This window comes from Paramisgurnus dabryanus, chromosome 13 (genome assembly GCF_030506205.2).
Source record: "Paramisgurnus dabryanus chromosome 13, PD_genome_1.1, whole genome shotgun sequence".
In the NCBI taxonomy this organism is placed as follows: domain Eukaryota; kingdom Metazoa; phylum Chordata; class Actinopteri; order Cypriniformes; family Cobitidae; genus Paramisgurnus; species Paramisgurnus dabryanus.
Window position 1 is genome coordinate 4,789,005 of NC_133349.1, and position 15,730 is coordinate 4,804,734.

General features: G+C 36.6%; 1 protein-coding gene across 1 annotated transcript in view; it reads right to left on the reverse strand.

Annotated features, from left to right (window-relative positions):
* The window catches only part of thsd7ab (thrombospondin, type I, domain containing 7Ab), a 153,186-nt gene extending 143,887 nt beyond the window's left edge, over window positions 1-9,299 (reverse strand). The window contains exon 1 of the mRNA XM_065298878.2: window positions 8,930-9,299. Within this exon, the coding sequence (XP_065154950.1) occupies window positions 8,930-9,062 (133 nt within the window). The 5' untranslated portion in view covers window positions 9,063-9,299. The remainder of the gene's footprint in view (window positions 1-8,929) is intronic.
* Between the last annotated feature and the right edge of the window lie 6,431 nt (window positions 9,300-15,730).

Genomic DNA, 15,730 nt, shown 5'->3' on the forward strand with positions numbered 1-15,730 from the left:
GAAAGGTCATATAATATACAAAATTCACTTTAAACATAATTATGTGCGTTGCCTTTGTGTGAACACAACCACCCTATAATGACAAAAATCTGCCCAGTCCTTTTTATAAACCCTGTAAACCTTATCAGTCTTATGAGACAAGTTTTTTGCATTTATCTAAGCAAAATGCCCACATTCTAAAGACCACAATTCGGTCATAATTTCTATTTTAAATCGAAATTCAATTTAGATTTTAAATCTTAAAGCAACACTATGTAGTTTTTTTATCTTTAAATAATCTCTCTAAAATTATTTCAGTGATAGAACAACTTTTAACTGGACAAATTGTACTGTTGCCGCAACCTGAGCAACCTCCTAGCTGCTACAAGCACACTCTGAAAGTGGCGGTGGAGGGTAGAGCACACAGCCCTGCCCCTCCCCCTGCCTGCAGAAGAGTGTCTGATACAAGGCACTGTTGCGCTTTTCAACCACATGGGGGAGTCATTTTTACATGGAAACTACATAGTGTTGCTTTAATATTTAGATAACTCACTACCACACATTCATTATTAGTAATGAAGTAAGGGGATTGTCTTATTAAAAACCGTGTATGTTTTCTGTATAGATAAAAGTAAGCATTTGCATTTAAACAGCATACGTCAAAAATGGTAAATTATCTATAGGGTTTTTGACCTAAAATTTCACAGGCACATTGACTAATATGTAGGGGTGTAACGATTAACCGTGCAAATGCGCGTTTTCTCAATGAATGAATTTGAATGAATTACGGTGAATTTCCGGCACATCCGAACGCCAGGGGGCGCTCTCATGCAGAAACTCCCTTTGTGCCACACAAGAAGTATCATTGCAAACACTATTCCAGGAAATGTCTACACAGGAATATTTATACGCTGTTCTTCAAATTGTTTCAGGTATTTTCATGATAATAAAGAATATTTTGAATGATTTTGCTTAACGAGTGTTGCTTTTTTAAATGCACGTTATAAACGACTCCGACTCATAATAATTTTAGATTGATAAGGACTTCCTACTGAACAAATGCCGTATAGTACACGAACAAGCTGTGCATAAAACAAAGAATCGCAGCCTTGCGATTCAGAATCGATTTCAGACAGGCATTTTTAATGGGGACCGCAATTGAATCGTGATTGAATCGTTACATCCCTACTAATATTACATCTTGAAACATTTTATGTTAGGTGACCTTTGAACTTTGATGTAGCTTTATATACTGTACAGACAAAAGCATACTTACTGTGAGTGATTGAAAGAAACTTTCACAAAAATATTATTCCCTGTGGGAAATTATGAGTAAGAGGTTAAGAAAATCAAATGTGCGATCAGCATAATGAAAACATTTAGTCAAATTTCATCTGTCATACTTAAGAACAAACATTCTGGGTCACATTTTATCCCAAAGCAATGTGTGACATGCTTTACATTTAATATGAGCTCTGCTTTAGATCAGACTGCTTCTGGGGAGTTTAAACACAATATAAATCATGCTAGTAATGCGTGGAGCAATTAGAGGTGCAGCTTTTTTAAATTAGAGACAGATTTAGGTGCTTCCAAAAAGGACAAATAAAAATCAATCACACATTTTCCAAACAACAGAAATTCTATTAAACCATTAGAAAGAATAATGCAGGGAATTTAAAGAAAATCAGACTACTTTGTATGCACATCGTAAACCTAAAGCCCGTCTGGAGTGGTTTTCAACCAATTATAGTCTGAAGGATCATTTGCCTTTAGGCCAATGCGAAAACCAGGGTCAGTCGAGGTGACATTAAAATGCAATCTTTGAAATGAGTTCCGAATTATTCCGGCACATTTTCTTAACCGGCTCTTGGAATGAAGGTGACAATTAAGTCACCTAGTTTTCTTTTTTCAATTTCCCCGAAATAACATCGGCTGACATTTCTGTCTGACACAAAGCTCCACTTGCTTCACATCTAAAGAAAAGAGAAAATAGGAGGCTTAATTGAAAGTGAAGCCTTCAGACAGACACACAAACTCTATAAGACCTTTAAAAATAGCAATTACTTGGCCTTTAAGTGACCTTTGACCCTTTGGTCTTATTCTGAATTCAACAAACTTCAAAGCACTATACAAGGACTACATACCCGACTGGTCATATTCACAGTCAGGGTGAATGTTTTGGACTGAGCTCTTAACAGATAGAAACCTGTACGTTCCCACTTCATTAGCGCGAGAAGCCATGACAGCACCACTTCGTTCCCGGAGGACAAGAGAGAGAGATCATGTGTAATCTGGGTAATCGCTGCTTTAAGAGAGGATAAACCCTGCTGATCCACAACCGCACAGAGGAATTTAGGATTAACGGTTTCGATTGGTTGTGATGAAAGATAGTCAAAGTTTTATTTGTTTTTAAGCAGCATGTTTTCTAAGATGGTCTGTTCATCTTAAGAGAAGTTTTATTCTTAAAAAAAGGTTGAATAAAGAAACCATTAGAGAAAACGTTTAGTGGTCGACCGATAACGTTTTTTTAATGTCCGCTACCCATATTTAGAAAGCTGCATGGCCGATATATTTGAGATATACGTTTTTATCAGTAGGTGTGTGTTCACTGGGAATCAAAGCCATCACCTTGGCACTTCTAATATTTGACCCTGGACCACAAAACCATAAGTAGCACATGTATATGTGTACCAAGTAGCATGGGTACAGTATATGTGCCAACAATACATTGTATACAGGGTTCCCACACCATAGTTCACATCAAATTCAATGACCTTTCAAGGACTTTCCAGGTCCAATACCCTCAAATTTAAAGACCAAATATGGGGACACATTTCAAGTGAGAGCAAGGTTACATTGTGTTACCTTTAAAGATACATTGTTACAGTTCCCTTTTGAGGGAACTCGTGCTGTGTCACTGCAGTGACACTTTGGGGACGCCTCCAGTGGTAAGTGCGTCTGAATGTGTAAATCAAATTTAACCAATGGTGAGGCTTAACATCAAAGACAGGGTGACCCGGGAGCCAGGAAGTATATCGCTATCTGAAATATTGCCAAAGATGGCGTTACATGGATGCAGGAAGTATGGCAAGGGAGACGCAGCGCCTCGTTCCCTTCTCAGGGAACAACAGTTACATACGTTACCCGAGACGTTTTCATGTGTCAATCATAACTATGCAAAAAAGCATTTTGGTATGAATCAACATTCGCATACAGAAGATATAAGCATTTAAAGCGAACAGTTTAGCTTTCAAGGATTTTAAGGACCTGTGGGATGTATAAATCAAAACTATCGTTTTTATGCCAAAAATAATTAGGATATAAATGACATGCAGATATTTTGTACATTTTCTACTTTAAATATCAAAAAATTATTTTTATGAGTGGATGCAGTTGCTAAAGACTTCATTTGGACAACTTTAAAGCGTAACTAAACCCTAAACCAACTTTTTTTTTAGTTAATGATCTGTAAGAATGGGGCTTTATTAGTGCCGTTCGTTGATTTTAGTACGTTTTTTGACATTTGGGTATAAAGTGTTTCAATACTACAATATATGGTGTAAAAACGTCTGAGTGCTGCCCTCTTCAGGTTGAACGGTGGCTACTGCAGTTGAATTTTCCTATTGGATGGTGGGTCCAAAAAATGACTCGTGATGAAGCAGGTTCAAGATCACCACGCCCTTGTTACGATCTCACCACACACTTAGTTCGTCCCCTCTATCTCCTTGGGATCTGCCCACTTTTCTTGCATTTTTCAAATATTGCCAGTGGGTGGAGTCAGGCTCTGACCAGGGGTTTAGTTACGCTTTAAAGGCGATTTTCTCAATATTTTAACTTTTTTACATTATCAGATTCCAGATATACAATAGTTGTATCTCGGTCAAATATTGCCCTTACAAACCATAAATCAATGGAAAGCTTATTTGCTGATGTATACATGTATATAAATGTTTCTCAAATTTACCTTTTTGACTGGTTTTGTGGTGCAGCGTTACATATTAAGAGTAACCACTGAGCTACAGGAATAGTAATTTAACATCTAAAACATATGGATTATGTTGAGGGTTCTGATATTGAACAGGACCCTGCTTTTAAAGCAACACTATGTAGTTTTTTTTACCTTTAAATAATGTCTCTAAAATTATTTCAGTGATAGAACAACTTTTAACTGGACAAATTGTACTGTTGCTGCAACCTGGGCAGCCTCCTAGCTGCTACAAGCACACTCTGAAAGTGGCGGTGGAGGATAGAGCACACAGCCCCGCCCCTTCCCCTGCCTGCAGAAGAGTGTCTGATACCAGGCACTGTTGCGCTTTTCAACCACATGGGGGAGCTGTAAGTCATTTTTACATGGAAACTACATAGTGTTGCTTTAAGTTAAGACCAAATGCTCTCTAAGCTTGCCCACGTAATGCATGTCCTAATATGCACTTTGGCTTTCAAGTCAGACACACATTTAGAGCTTTAAGCAACATCTTCAATCTGTCAAGAAATGATGTGCAACTAACAGGAGCCGCATTCAACTTTACACAAAAAAATAACTTTCTGCAATAGTACAAGGTACATGAGAGTAAAGACATCTTTGTGTATGAGAGAAGATGAATAGTTTCCATCCATGTGGGATCATAGAAGTAATATCCAACTATTATGTGTGACCCTGAACCGAAAAACCATTTATAAGGGTACTTTTTTTAAATTAAGATTTATAACTCATCTGAAAGCTGAATAAATAAGCCTTAAATGTTTGTTATAACTGGATAATATTTCGCCATGATACAAATATTTGAGAATCTGAGGCTGCAAAACATCTAAATATTGAGCAAATCGCCCTTTAACTCTTTCTCCACCATTGATGAGTTAACTTGTCAATTAAGATAAAAGGCTTCCCTGCCAATAACGAGTTTTTCGGTAATCCGTAATACCACTATTATCCACCAGATGGTGCTCTTACCCAACATATAAAACCCGGAAGTATTTCCTTACACCAAATAGTTCAAACTCCCTGTATGTTTTGAGGATCACTCTAAATCTGATCTCTATCAAAAGTCCTTCACAAAAATTTTATTATCTCAGCTTTTGGCTCAAAATTTGTAATTTTGAAGAAACCTACCCATATTGGAGAGGTGATAAAAGAGAACAAATGAAGGTACTATAAAACTTGTATGTTTAAATATTTAAAGAGGAACATTATCTGGAAGGCATTAAACTTTTGTTAAATTCATAAAAAATGCTGGCGCTTGCTGCCAACTTTTGTTTTAAAGGCACACCATGTAACTTTTTGGCCACTAGGGGGTGCTAGACATGTATTTTTCACGTCTAGCGCACCTAGAGGCCACAAGGGCCGCAGCACTATCGTAAAAGAAAAGACGACAACACTTTAGGTCACAAAGTGTGCCTTCCAGCAAGTCATATGAATATAATTTCATGGGTTTTATTTTTTTAAAACGCCAAAAGATCGCGTAGCTCACGTTTACAAGCCAGTTGTAACGGTGGTCGCTTGGTTAAAGTTTATATAAAAAAATTGCCTTAAAGGGGAATCGGACCCTCTGATCGTCCGTGTCGTAAGTCCATGACGTTACCACGGCACCACAGTGGCACATGATATACGTCTCTCTCCACACTCTCCCAATAGCCTCAAGCAAAATTCACATTAAAAAAGTGTTTGTTTGCCAGACAGGACTTATATATGCAAGCAATATAACATTAGAATAGATTTTTGATATATTTATGAATATCTTCATGGAACATAATCTTTTTATAACATCCAAAGATTTTTGGCATAAAATATTTTGGCCCAATGAATTGTTGGCTATTTCTACAAATAAACCCGTGCGACTTATGACTGGTTTTGTGGTCCAGGGTCACATATTCAGAGTTTGTACAGTCTATACACTGCCCACCAGTATAACCTACTAGATGTGTATGCTAATTTCTGCTTACAATATTTATCCATAAAGTCAGTTCACTTGGTGGCCATCTTGGCAACACCCCTAGATGGCTGTTTTTTTAGGTAACTAGATAATTCATAATCTATCCATCCACAAACATTTACACTTATGAATTTAGCAGATGCTTTTATGCAAAGTGACTTAGTTATGGTGCATTACAAGGTATACATTTTTTATCAGTATGTATGTTCCCTGGGCTTTTAACATACAATGTCGCAAAAACAACTGCCAAATATTGTTCCAAACTTTTACATCTCTAATTCGTTTTCTATATCGAAAAAGCAGTCAATGTTTCATTTTCCTTTTAACCAAATAGTTTTTTATTCTCAGCCATGCAATTTTCCCAATTATGTTTCTATCATTGGCCCTTTTACTTGTACGGTCTATAAATAGAGCACAACGCTGAAACCACCTGTGCCAGACATCTTCATCTCAATATACGTCTTCAAATTGAATGCACAATTATTCCTCTTCATTTCTCTCCATTTCATCATGAACACAGTTCAAGGTTACAGTAACCCAAGCATCCAATAATGGCCGGTAAATACTCCTACTAATTAAGAATCCTTCCTGAGTCAATATTAACTTGGTCTGAAACACACGGGAGCCGGGCTGAGATCCGCTACCGCGTGGGGTCAAACAGAGCAGCTTGGTATTGATATCCGTTTCTAATTGGAGACTGAAGCAAAGAAGAAAAACTCTTCTCCAGGGATGATTAAACATCAAACTTTCATTCACAATGCAAACAAGAAGGCAAATATAGAAGTCATCTAATTCAGTCTGCTCATTAAATATATAAGAAGCAGGTATATGAGCATTCCAGATGTATCGATTGCAAAAAAGATCAAGAAGAGGACTTATTATTCTGTGTTTGCAGGTCTTACACCATCATCCGAACATCTCCATTATGAAGGGACATCAGCCATAGACAGCAGATTTATTGCTCTTCTGCGAAGCTAATAAAAAAAGGCGAGCTATTCCCCCACAGGTTAAAGCTCAAATTCCTCTATGGTCACATTTATTATGCATACAGTGCATCATACGGTCACACTTAATGTCTTTCCCCTCGAGCGCTCTACAACGTGGAATAACATTATCACATCGATGCTTATATATATGATCTGCAATAAAATCTTCAGGATGTGGATCTCATGACACAAATAAGTCTCAATCAGACATCTACCCATCCCAAATAGACTGACGCTATTTTCACCAGACGTTTCGATGAAATGACGGCAGTCGTGTTTGATTACTTTGACCTACAGGAGAGAAATATGTAGGTTAAGTTTGCCCGTCGCTCTGCTTTTCCGCATGCATGTCCCCGGGATGTTTTCACAGCACAAATCCCGGCAGCTCCTTTAATCTACTTACACGCTTACATCCTCTTTAAAAAAAATCACTAACAGTGACAACGGCACATTGAGTCGGAGCTCTGGCCAATGGGAGAATCCAATCGGTCCATTTAGACTTCTAATGATCGGATATTGGTCTGTAAACGATACTTTAATATCAAGACTTTCAATACTTTAATGCAAAAATAATACAGTTTTTTGTAAATTAAAATAAAATTACAACAGGGTGATTTTAAATAGTGTATTTGAGGGAGATTTTGTATAATATTACAGCAAATGAGAACCTTTTATATCACAGTAATGAGATTTTTTTGCAATACATTAATGATATACTTTTGCATAATTGTAATGCAAGTAATGAGGATTTTAATAACATTAATAAGGAAAATAATGTGATGTAATAATGCACATATGCACTATGTGACAAATATATATATATTTTAATTTTAGGTGAAATATTACATCCCTTTATGAGATTTAAAGCCTCATTAGTCATAAGTAACTTTTACTCTAAAAAATGCTAGTGGGTCAAAAAATAAGACAAACCCAGCAGTTGGGTTAAATTAACCTAGAAAATGTTTATTTTTGACCCAACAATGGGTTAAAACAACCCAGCATAAGTTAAATTACAACCCAATGGGTTGTTGGGTTAATTTAACCCAGAAAACCCAGCACTTTTTAGAGAGCCAATTTTGCAGACTGATCTCACGGAAAGTCGTGTTATAGTCACGCAAAATGTAATCAATTTATTAATGTCAATGGAACGAAATTCAGCTTTTTTTGTGCCTTGAGCATGAATGTCTTTTTCTGACAGTTGCATGAATTTCTTATAAATAGTTTTTTGTGTGCGTTGCATGACTTTCTTTTTCACTTTATTTTATGTATTGTTTTCTCATTGTTTTTTCTTACCATTTTTACTCGGTATTGGGGATAGAATCACTTTCTGTTACATTTTTAGACATCCTAACCCAAACCCCGACACTAACCCCAACTCCAGGGCGAGAAAAGTTTTAAAAGCCGAAGAAAAACATGTAGAAACCAATGCATAAAAGTACATCCTAACCCAAACCCCAAATCTAACCCCAAACCCAAGCGACAATGATTTAAAAATAGGGAGAAAAAAATTATAAAATGACACAAAAAAGTCGTGCCATGGACACAAGAAACCATTTATAGAAATTCAAGAGTGTCACGAAAAAATGTATCAAATTTTGCGTGACTATAACACAAATTTCCATGAGATCATGTTGCAATTGCATTTTTTTATTAAAAGTTTAAAGTCAAATAACTTCAACAAGCTCTTAGCTCTTCCCATTATACTGTCACATTTTATATTAATAATAATAATAATAATAATAAAAAATGGCAGGGCTTTGCACAACAAATCAAACAATCAACACATCAAAACACTAAAATGAAGGCAGCCTACTGTGCAAAAATGGGGACACGTTTGGTGCCGTGCAGACTGTGAGAATCGCAAATCAGGATGCTGAGAAATAATTCAAACACTCTTTGCGATGCTGTTTTGAAGTGAGACCGAAGACCTCTGCTTGTCCTTGTTTTCCAAATGGGAAACAAATGCATTACGACTTTGTTTAGACAGCAGAGAGTTAACGTCTAACCTTAACACTGATCTACAGTCGACCATACCTGTCTCCCAGAAGTACATCGACTTCTCATCCCCTGGCGTTTGGGACCGAGCGGTCCAGACTCCACAGAGCAGTAAAAATAACCTCCATAAACACAGGAACGCAGTCCTTGCACCCCTAACCCCAAGTCCCATGGTTTCCCCAATCCGATAAAATCCACTCGTTCAGGAGGACGAGAAAGCCCACCGAGAGCGGAGAAAGAACTTCAGGACCACAGACCGAAAGAGTTTGGTTGTCTGGAGTCAGTGATCTCTGGAGGAACGATGTATGTGGCAGATCTCCTGCTGGTCTGCTCGGCTTATTAAAGAGGATAATGTTGTGGCGGCACAATAGAGAATGTCAGCCACCAATTCGTCTGCTACCGTTGTCCTCTGCTTACTGCAGCTGACTGATGCGGTAGCTCTCCTCCCTCCCTCCCTCCCTCTCTCACTCGCTCTCTCTCTCTCTTTCTCGCTCACTCTCTCCCCCCTGCTTAGGGCACAAGGACGCCCCTTCGCCACGCTCCTGTGACGCTAAAGAAGACGAGATCGGAGCGAAAAGCTGTCGCTAAGGGAGGGAGGGAGGAAGGTTGGTTGACGAGAGAGAGAGAGATTTATGAACTGCACATCGCACATTCTCTGTGTATGTGCATAAGGGAATTCGAATTAAAGGTTTCAGTGATTGAAGCTTAAATATGTTATTAATGAAAGCTTTTAAAATGTTTCAAACTAAAAGGATGACTGAAAGCAAATATTGCACGCAGAGGGAAGTGTTATTTCATTAAAGACGCTCTGACTGAGAACTTCAAGTCGAATGAAATTAAATTGGACCCTATTTACTTTTTTAATACCTGCTCCTGGACCTATTTTGCATAATTTAACAGTCAACATTATTTTGGAAGGAAATAACACAGTTCATCTTTATCATCTTTATCTGATGTCACCAACAGACTAACCTTTTCTTTGCAATAAATGACAAGGCATTGCTCTACATGGATATGAAATCCTACACTTATTATGAAATGTGTCATATGAGCACAGTTCTGTTTTTAAACATGCAACTAAAAATATGAGCAAATAACATTAATCCATAATTTCATACTGTATTTAAATGCAAGATAAGGATGTTTTCTAGAAGCATTTTAGTGAAAACATTTTCACAACCAGATAGCAATCACTACATAAAGTGGTCTAAATATATTTAGATAAAAATATATCTTCTTTGGAAGGCGCAAGAGCATAAAACATTCAATCAGTGCATCCGAACACAATGATAGGATGTCCCTGTCAAAATGTGTATTTGCATACCTCCTAGCACCCTGCTTACGAAGACAATGTCCCGTCATTGTAAAGTTTATGTTTTCCCACAGAATTGGACCACTACTTAAAGGATTAGTCAATTTTCTTAAAAAAATCTAGATAATTTACTCATCACCATGTTATCCAAAATGTTGATGTCTTTTTTGTTCAGTCAAGAAAAAAATATGTTTTTTGAGGAAAACATTCCAGGATTTTTCTCATTTTAATGGACTATAATGGACCCCAACACTTTACAATTTTAATGCATATTCACATTGCAGTTTCAAAGGACTCTAAACGATCTCAAACGAGGCATAAGGGTCTTATCTAGCGAAAGAATTGTCATTTTTGGCAAGAAAAATATGCACTTTTAAACTACAGCTTCTCGTCTTCCTCAGGTCCTGTATTTTTCTTGCCAAAAATGACAATTGTTTCTTTACATAAGACCCTTATGCCTCGTTTGGGATCGTTTAGAGTCCTTTGAAACTGCAATTAAAACGGGTAAGTGTTGGGGTCCATTAAAGCCCATTAAAATGAAAAAAATCCTGGAACGTTTTCCTAAAAAAAACAAAAAACAAAGAAATACATCAACATCTTGGATGACATGGTGGTGAGTAAATTATATGGATTTTTTTTAGAAAATTGACTTATCCTTTAACTACTTAAATCTTAAGGTAAGACAAATGCATTTATGGAAGCAAAAGTTACTATTTGGGATAACTGTACTGGTTTTGTTATGCAGATCACGCAACCCTGCATGTATCATTATACCATCCAGACCAAGCAAGAATGGATTGCTAACAGCGACTATCTTACGTTCCTCCTGAAACGACAAGAATTTGGTACAAGAATATGACTTAAAAACAAAGACAATCTTAGAAACAGCTTTGAAGATAATACGTTTGGATCAAGATATAGCTAAAAGCAGAATTTGTGTTTTGGAGGAGGCGTGGCTGAAACTTTGCAGAGCACTCGGAAGGAAGGGTAGGATCTTCTTATTGCTAGCATAACATAAAGGTATCATTTCCAAGCAGCAGTGATGCCATACTACCGGGAAAGATCAACTAAATCCAACCGAATATCTTGTTAATCCACTTCTCTAAGCTAGTTAAGGTCATGAACTCAAATGCTACATACTTGCCTACTAAACATTTTCACACTGCAGCTTGTGTTGAAAACCAACAGGTTGACTTAGAACTCAGATGGGCACCAGAAAAACACAACTACGGTGTCTACTTTGGGGAGCAGTTTGGGGAACAGGAGGTATATGTTGAACTTATTCCAGCACTTTATTTCCACCATCTGCTGGATTTAAGAGCTTTTGGACCTTTTTGGCTTGGGAATGTGAGAGTGTTTTTGTTTTTAGCGAGTTTAGAGATCTAATGAGGTTTGATAATGACATTCAACCTGCAAGACAGAAGTCACATTACTTTGCAGGGAAATAATAAAAGAATTTAGGGATGCACCGCAAGGAAAATTCTTGGCCGAAGCCGAATCAAATGAAAAACTTAGCCGAAGGCGGAATACCGAACACCTTTTTTTATTTTTCATTTTTAAAAACTAAGTAACTGGGTTGTTCTTTGTTACATTTTCTAGGTTGATAGAAGCACTGGGGACTCAGTTATAGCACATTTCTTATAAGCATGTTTGTCATTCTAGGACTGGTTTTAGGAAGTTTTTATTACATACTGCTGACACTCTTCGTCGTTCTATGACATGAGATGAAGAGCTAAAGTATCTCGTTCTTCGTGCATTCAAAAGACAAATACCCAGGATTGCCGCTGCTGTGTCTTTCTCAAACGCTGCACGGTGTTCAGGATGTCTTGATTTTAGATGATAAATGAAACTTGTAGTGCTTTTTGGTTTTGCTTATTTTTCAAACACTTTAAAATGCTTTTACCAACATGTTTGGTGCAATCGCACGTCTCTCAGTCAGCGCTGGTTGCAATTTGATCGCATCATCAAAGAGCCTTTTCACTTATTCAGCAAAACACCAAAAATTTGTTTTTTGCTATTTTTGGAAGAATAATTTTAAACAGAACTGTCAAAATATATATTCCATTACCAACCTTTTTTATTAAATGTCAACCAAATGTCATGCAAAAGCTCTAATAGCAAGCCATCTGTGACTGCATTTCTTATTTCGATGACTTAGGGAAAACATTCAACAGCCCAAAACTATTCCCAAGTGCCACATAAAGTCATGCATTAAAACACAGGCCAGAAACAAATCTCACATCTAAAGAAGATCATTCATTAAAAGGCTGTTCATGAATGATAGTTTAAATGAGAAAGGAGAGCCCTGCAGGAGATCATCGTTTCCACTTCAGTGATCCGAAAGTCCAAGCTAAGAGTAAAACCTATTCACGCAGAACCTGCCCGGGTCAATGGTAATGTTCACTCGGCACTGCCGTGTGCCTCCCGGAGCGGAGGCCGAACCAGTGCGGGTAACACTTTTCTGAAACAATTATTTTAAAATAATACTTTGTCATTATTCTCAGATGATGTTTTGATTCTTTTTTTTATTGTCCCTACAGTTTGGTAAACAGACCACTAGCATTTCAGTATGCAAATAAATACAATAATGCAATAATAATATTTGCATAATTAACTGCAGTGACATCACATCATCTCTTTCAGATTTTAAAATGAAATGATCACCATGTTTGTGATTCAGATCTAACTCTAGTTTGCAGCATTCACACTAGGATCTGCTTCTGCTTTATTAACTGAAGCTTTAGTGGGTGGTAAATAAAGCCATCAAATTAATCCAATCATAGCTTAGCATTACAATTTAGCTTATGTTAAAAGCCAGATATAAAGAGATTATTATATTGAAGACTATAAGGACCCATTTACATATAAAATAGATGACAACTAGGATGTATATGTAAGCTTACCTTATCATTGTTGAGTAAGATTATCTTTCAATCTTTCTTTCTATATTTGCTGTTTATTTAATATCACTGTTTATCTATATGAAACAATTTAAGATATTAAAGGGATAGACAAATAAAATTCTGTCATCATTTACTCATCCAAAAGTTGTTACAAACTTTTGAAGAATGTTTGGAACTAAGCAGATCTGGGGCACCATTGACTTCTAGTCAATGTACTGTAGGAAAAAAATAATACTATGGAAGTGAATGGTGCCCAAAATCGGTTTGCTTCTGAACATTTTTTTAAATATATTAATTTGTGTTTAGCAGAACAAAGAAATGTATACATGTTTTGAACAACGTAAGGGGAAATAATGACACACTTTTCATTGTTTATTGAACTATCCCTTTAACTCTTTCACCGCCAGCGTTTTTTTAAAAAAAGTTGCCAGCCAGCGCCAGCGTTTTTCATGATTTTCACCAAAGTTTAATGCCTTTCAGAAAATGTTCTTCTTTAAATATATAAACATACAATATACCAAATGAAAGAACAGCCCCTTTGCTTTCAAAAAAAAAAAAAAACGGTTTCATCCTACCTTCAGTGGTTCTTTTGTAATCAGCTTTTGAATATGGGTAGGTTTCTGCAAAAACACCACATTTTGAGCAAAAAGTAGAGATAATTCCATTTTTTTGACATACTTTTCATAGAGATCCCATTCAGAGCGATCTTTAAAACAGACACAGACATGCAGCCGCTTGCCATAGGGCAATACTTCCGGGTTTAAAAAGTTGCCGAAGGGGATAATAGCGGTATTGCAGAAAGATGTAAAATCTCGTCATTGGCAGGGAAGCTCTTGATTGACGAGATATCTCGTCAATGGCGTCTAAAGAGTTAAGGAGAATTTCATTTATGTTTATGCATTTTGGTGATTCTCGCGAAATTAGACTTATGAGGGGTCATGAAAAAGTTTGATAAAAAAAAGTAAATGCAAAGTAAGAGTATCAAAATAAGAAGCATACAGTTACAAACATCTCTTCATGTACTATTTTGCACAATGCACATGATTTCAAATGACATCATACAAACCCATTTTGTTGTTTTTTCCACATTTAAGGGGAACGTTTTCATTACCGCAACGTGTCCATGACTGGATTTGGGTTCTTTGACATGGAAATATTTATAATTAAATAATCTAAAAAATAAAAAGCTTCAGTGCATGTTATACTATAAACATTTACAGTAAAGAAACAAGTGGTATTTGGTGATCATTGGTAAATAATAAGGAATATAAATGTGTCCAAGAAAAGTGTTCTCATCCTCCGCAACAATTTTTAATCATTGTTTAAGCCCTCAAGGAACTAACATTTTCAAAAAAAAATTTGTTGGAAGTTGACTGTGACACTCAAGATGGCTACCAGGGAAGCAGTTCTTATTTTTTCTCTCCAGATAAAAGTTGAAATTTTGTTTGTCATAGTACCTAGACAACTTTTTAGTTCTCATTACCGAAACATGAGTTTGTAAATGCATATATTTAAATGTAATATCTTGTTCCGGTAATGATCATTTTTGATCTAAAAAATTGTAATAATTATTTAGGAAATATTTTTTTAAATCCTCTAAAAATAATGGTTATAGTAAGTTCAGACCTTAATCTTATATATATGTGCAAAAAAAATTTGGGTTCAAGGGCTTTTAAAAAATTCTAATGCTGGATTTCGTGAGAATCACCCATTTGTCTAACTCTTATCCAACGCGACTTCAGTGAAATCATACAATAAATTTTATCAGTATGTGTGTTTCTTTGAAATCGATCCGTCTTTTTTTGCACCGTTAACTCCTGTATCAGTGGTTCCCGAACTTTTTCGGCGTGTGGCCCCCCTTGTGTATGGTGCATTCCTTTGCGGCCCCCCAAAGAAAATTTGTGACCAAAAACTGTTCTAAAACTCAACATTTTAATAAAAAAAAAAACTTTAAATTATACAAAACAGTAGTGCTTTTGGTTAGTAGCCTTATTATTTTAGGTTTTATTACACAGAATTCGTGATAAATTAATGTATTTCATAAAATGTCATAAAACTGGGGCCCCCCTGGCACCATCTTGCAGCCCCCAGTTTGAAAACCACTGTCCTATACTGTCGCTTTTCAATTTATGACTGCAGACTGAACTATAGTGCTTAAATCCTAAATCAGTTAACGACAGTTCGATGAATTTTTAGCCAAGCCTGAAAGAACAGAACGCTGCCAGAAGAGGATGACAGTTTTGGGCAGCAGTGACAGGCCTTGGTGCCACAGATTAGACTTCAGTCCATGACTCACAAGGCAAATGCGATGACAGCACTGCAAAAGTCACCCAGGATTGAGGCTATAACTCTCTATTGTGATGCCGAAAGCCACTGACCCATGCACACATAAGACAAAGATGAAGAAAGAGTAAAAGAGGCACTGCTGATGGTTCAAATGACTAAGCGGTATATAGGCTACACAAACAAAAAATATTAAACAGTGCACAGAATGTGTGAGTATTTGGTTTTCACATCTATCACCAAATAAATTATAAAGAAATAAATGCACACATCCATAGCACTGTACATGCTTCACGTGCATTGATGGATGTTTTCCAATGAAAAATAAAAGTTAGTCTTTGT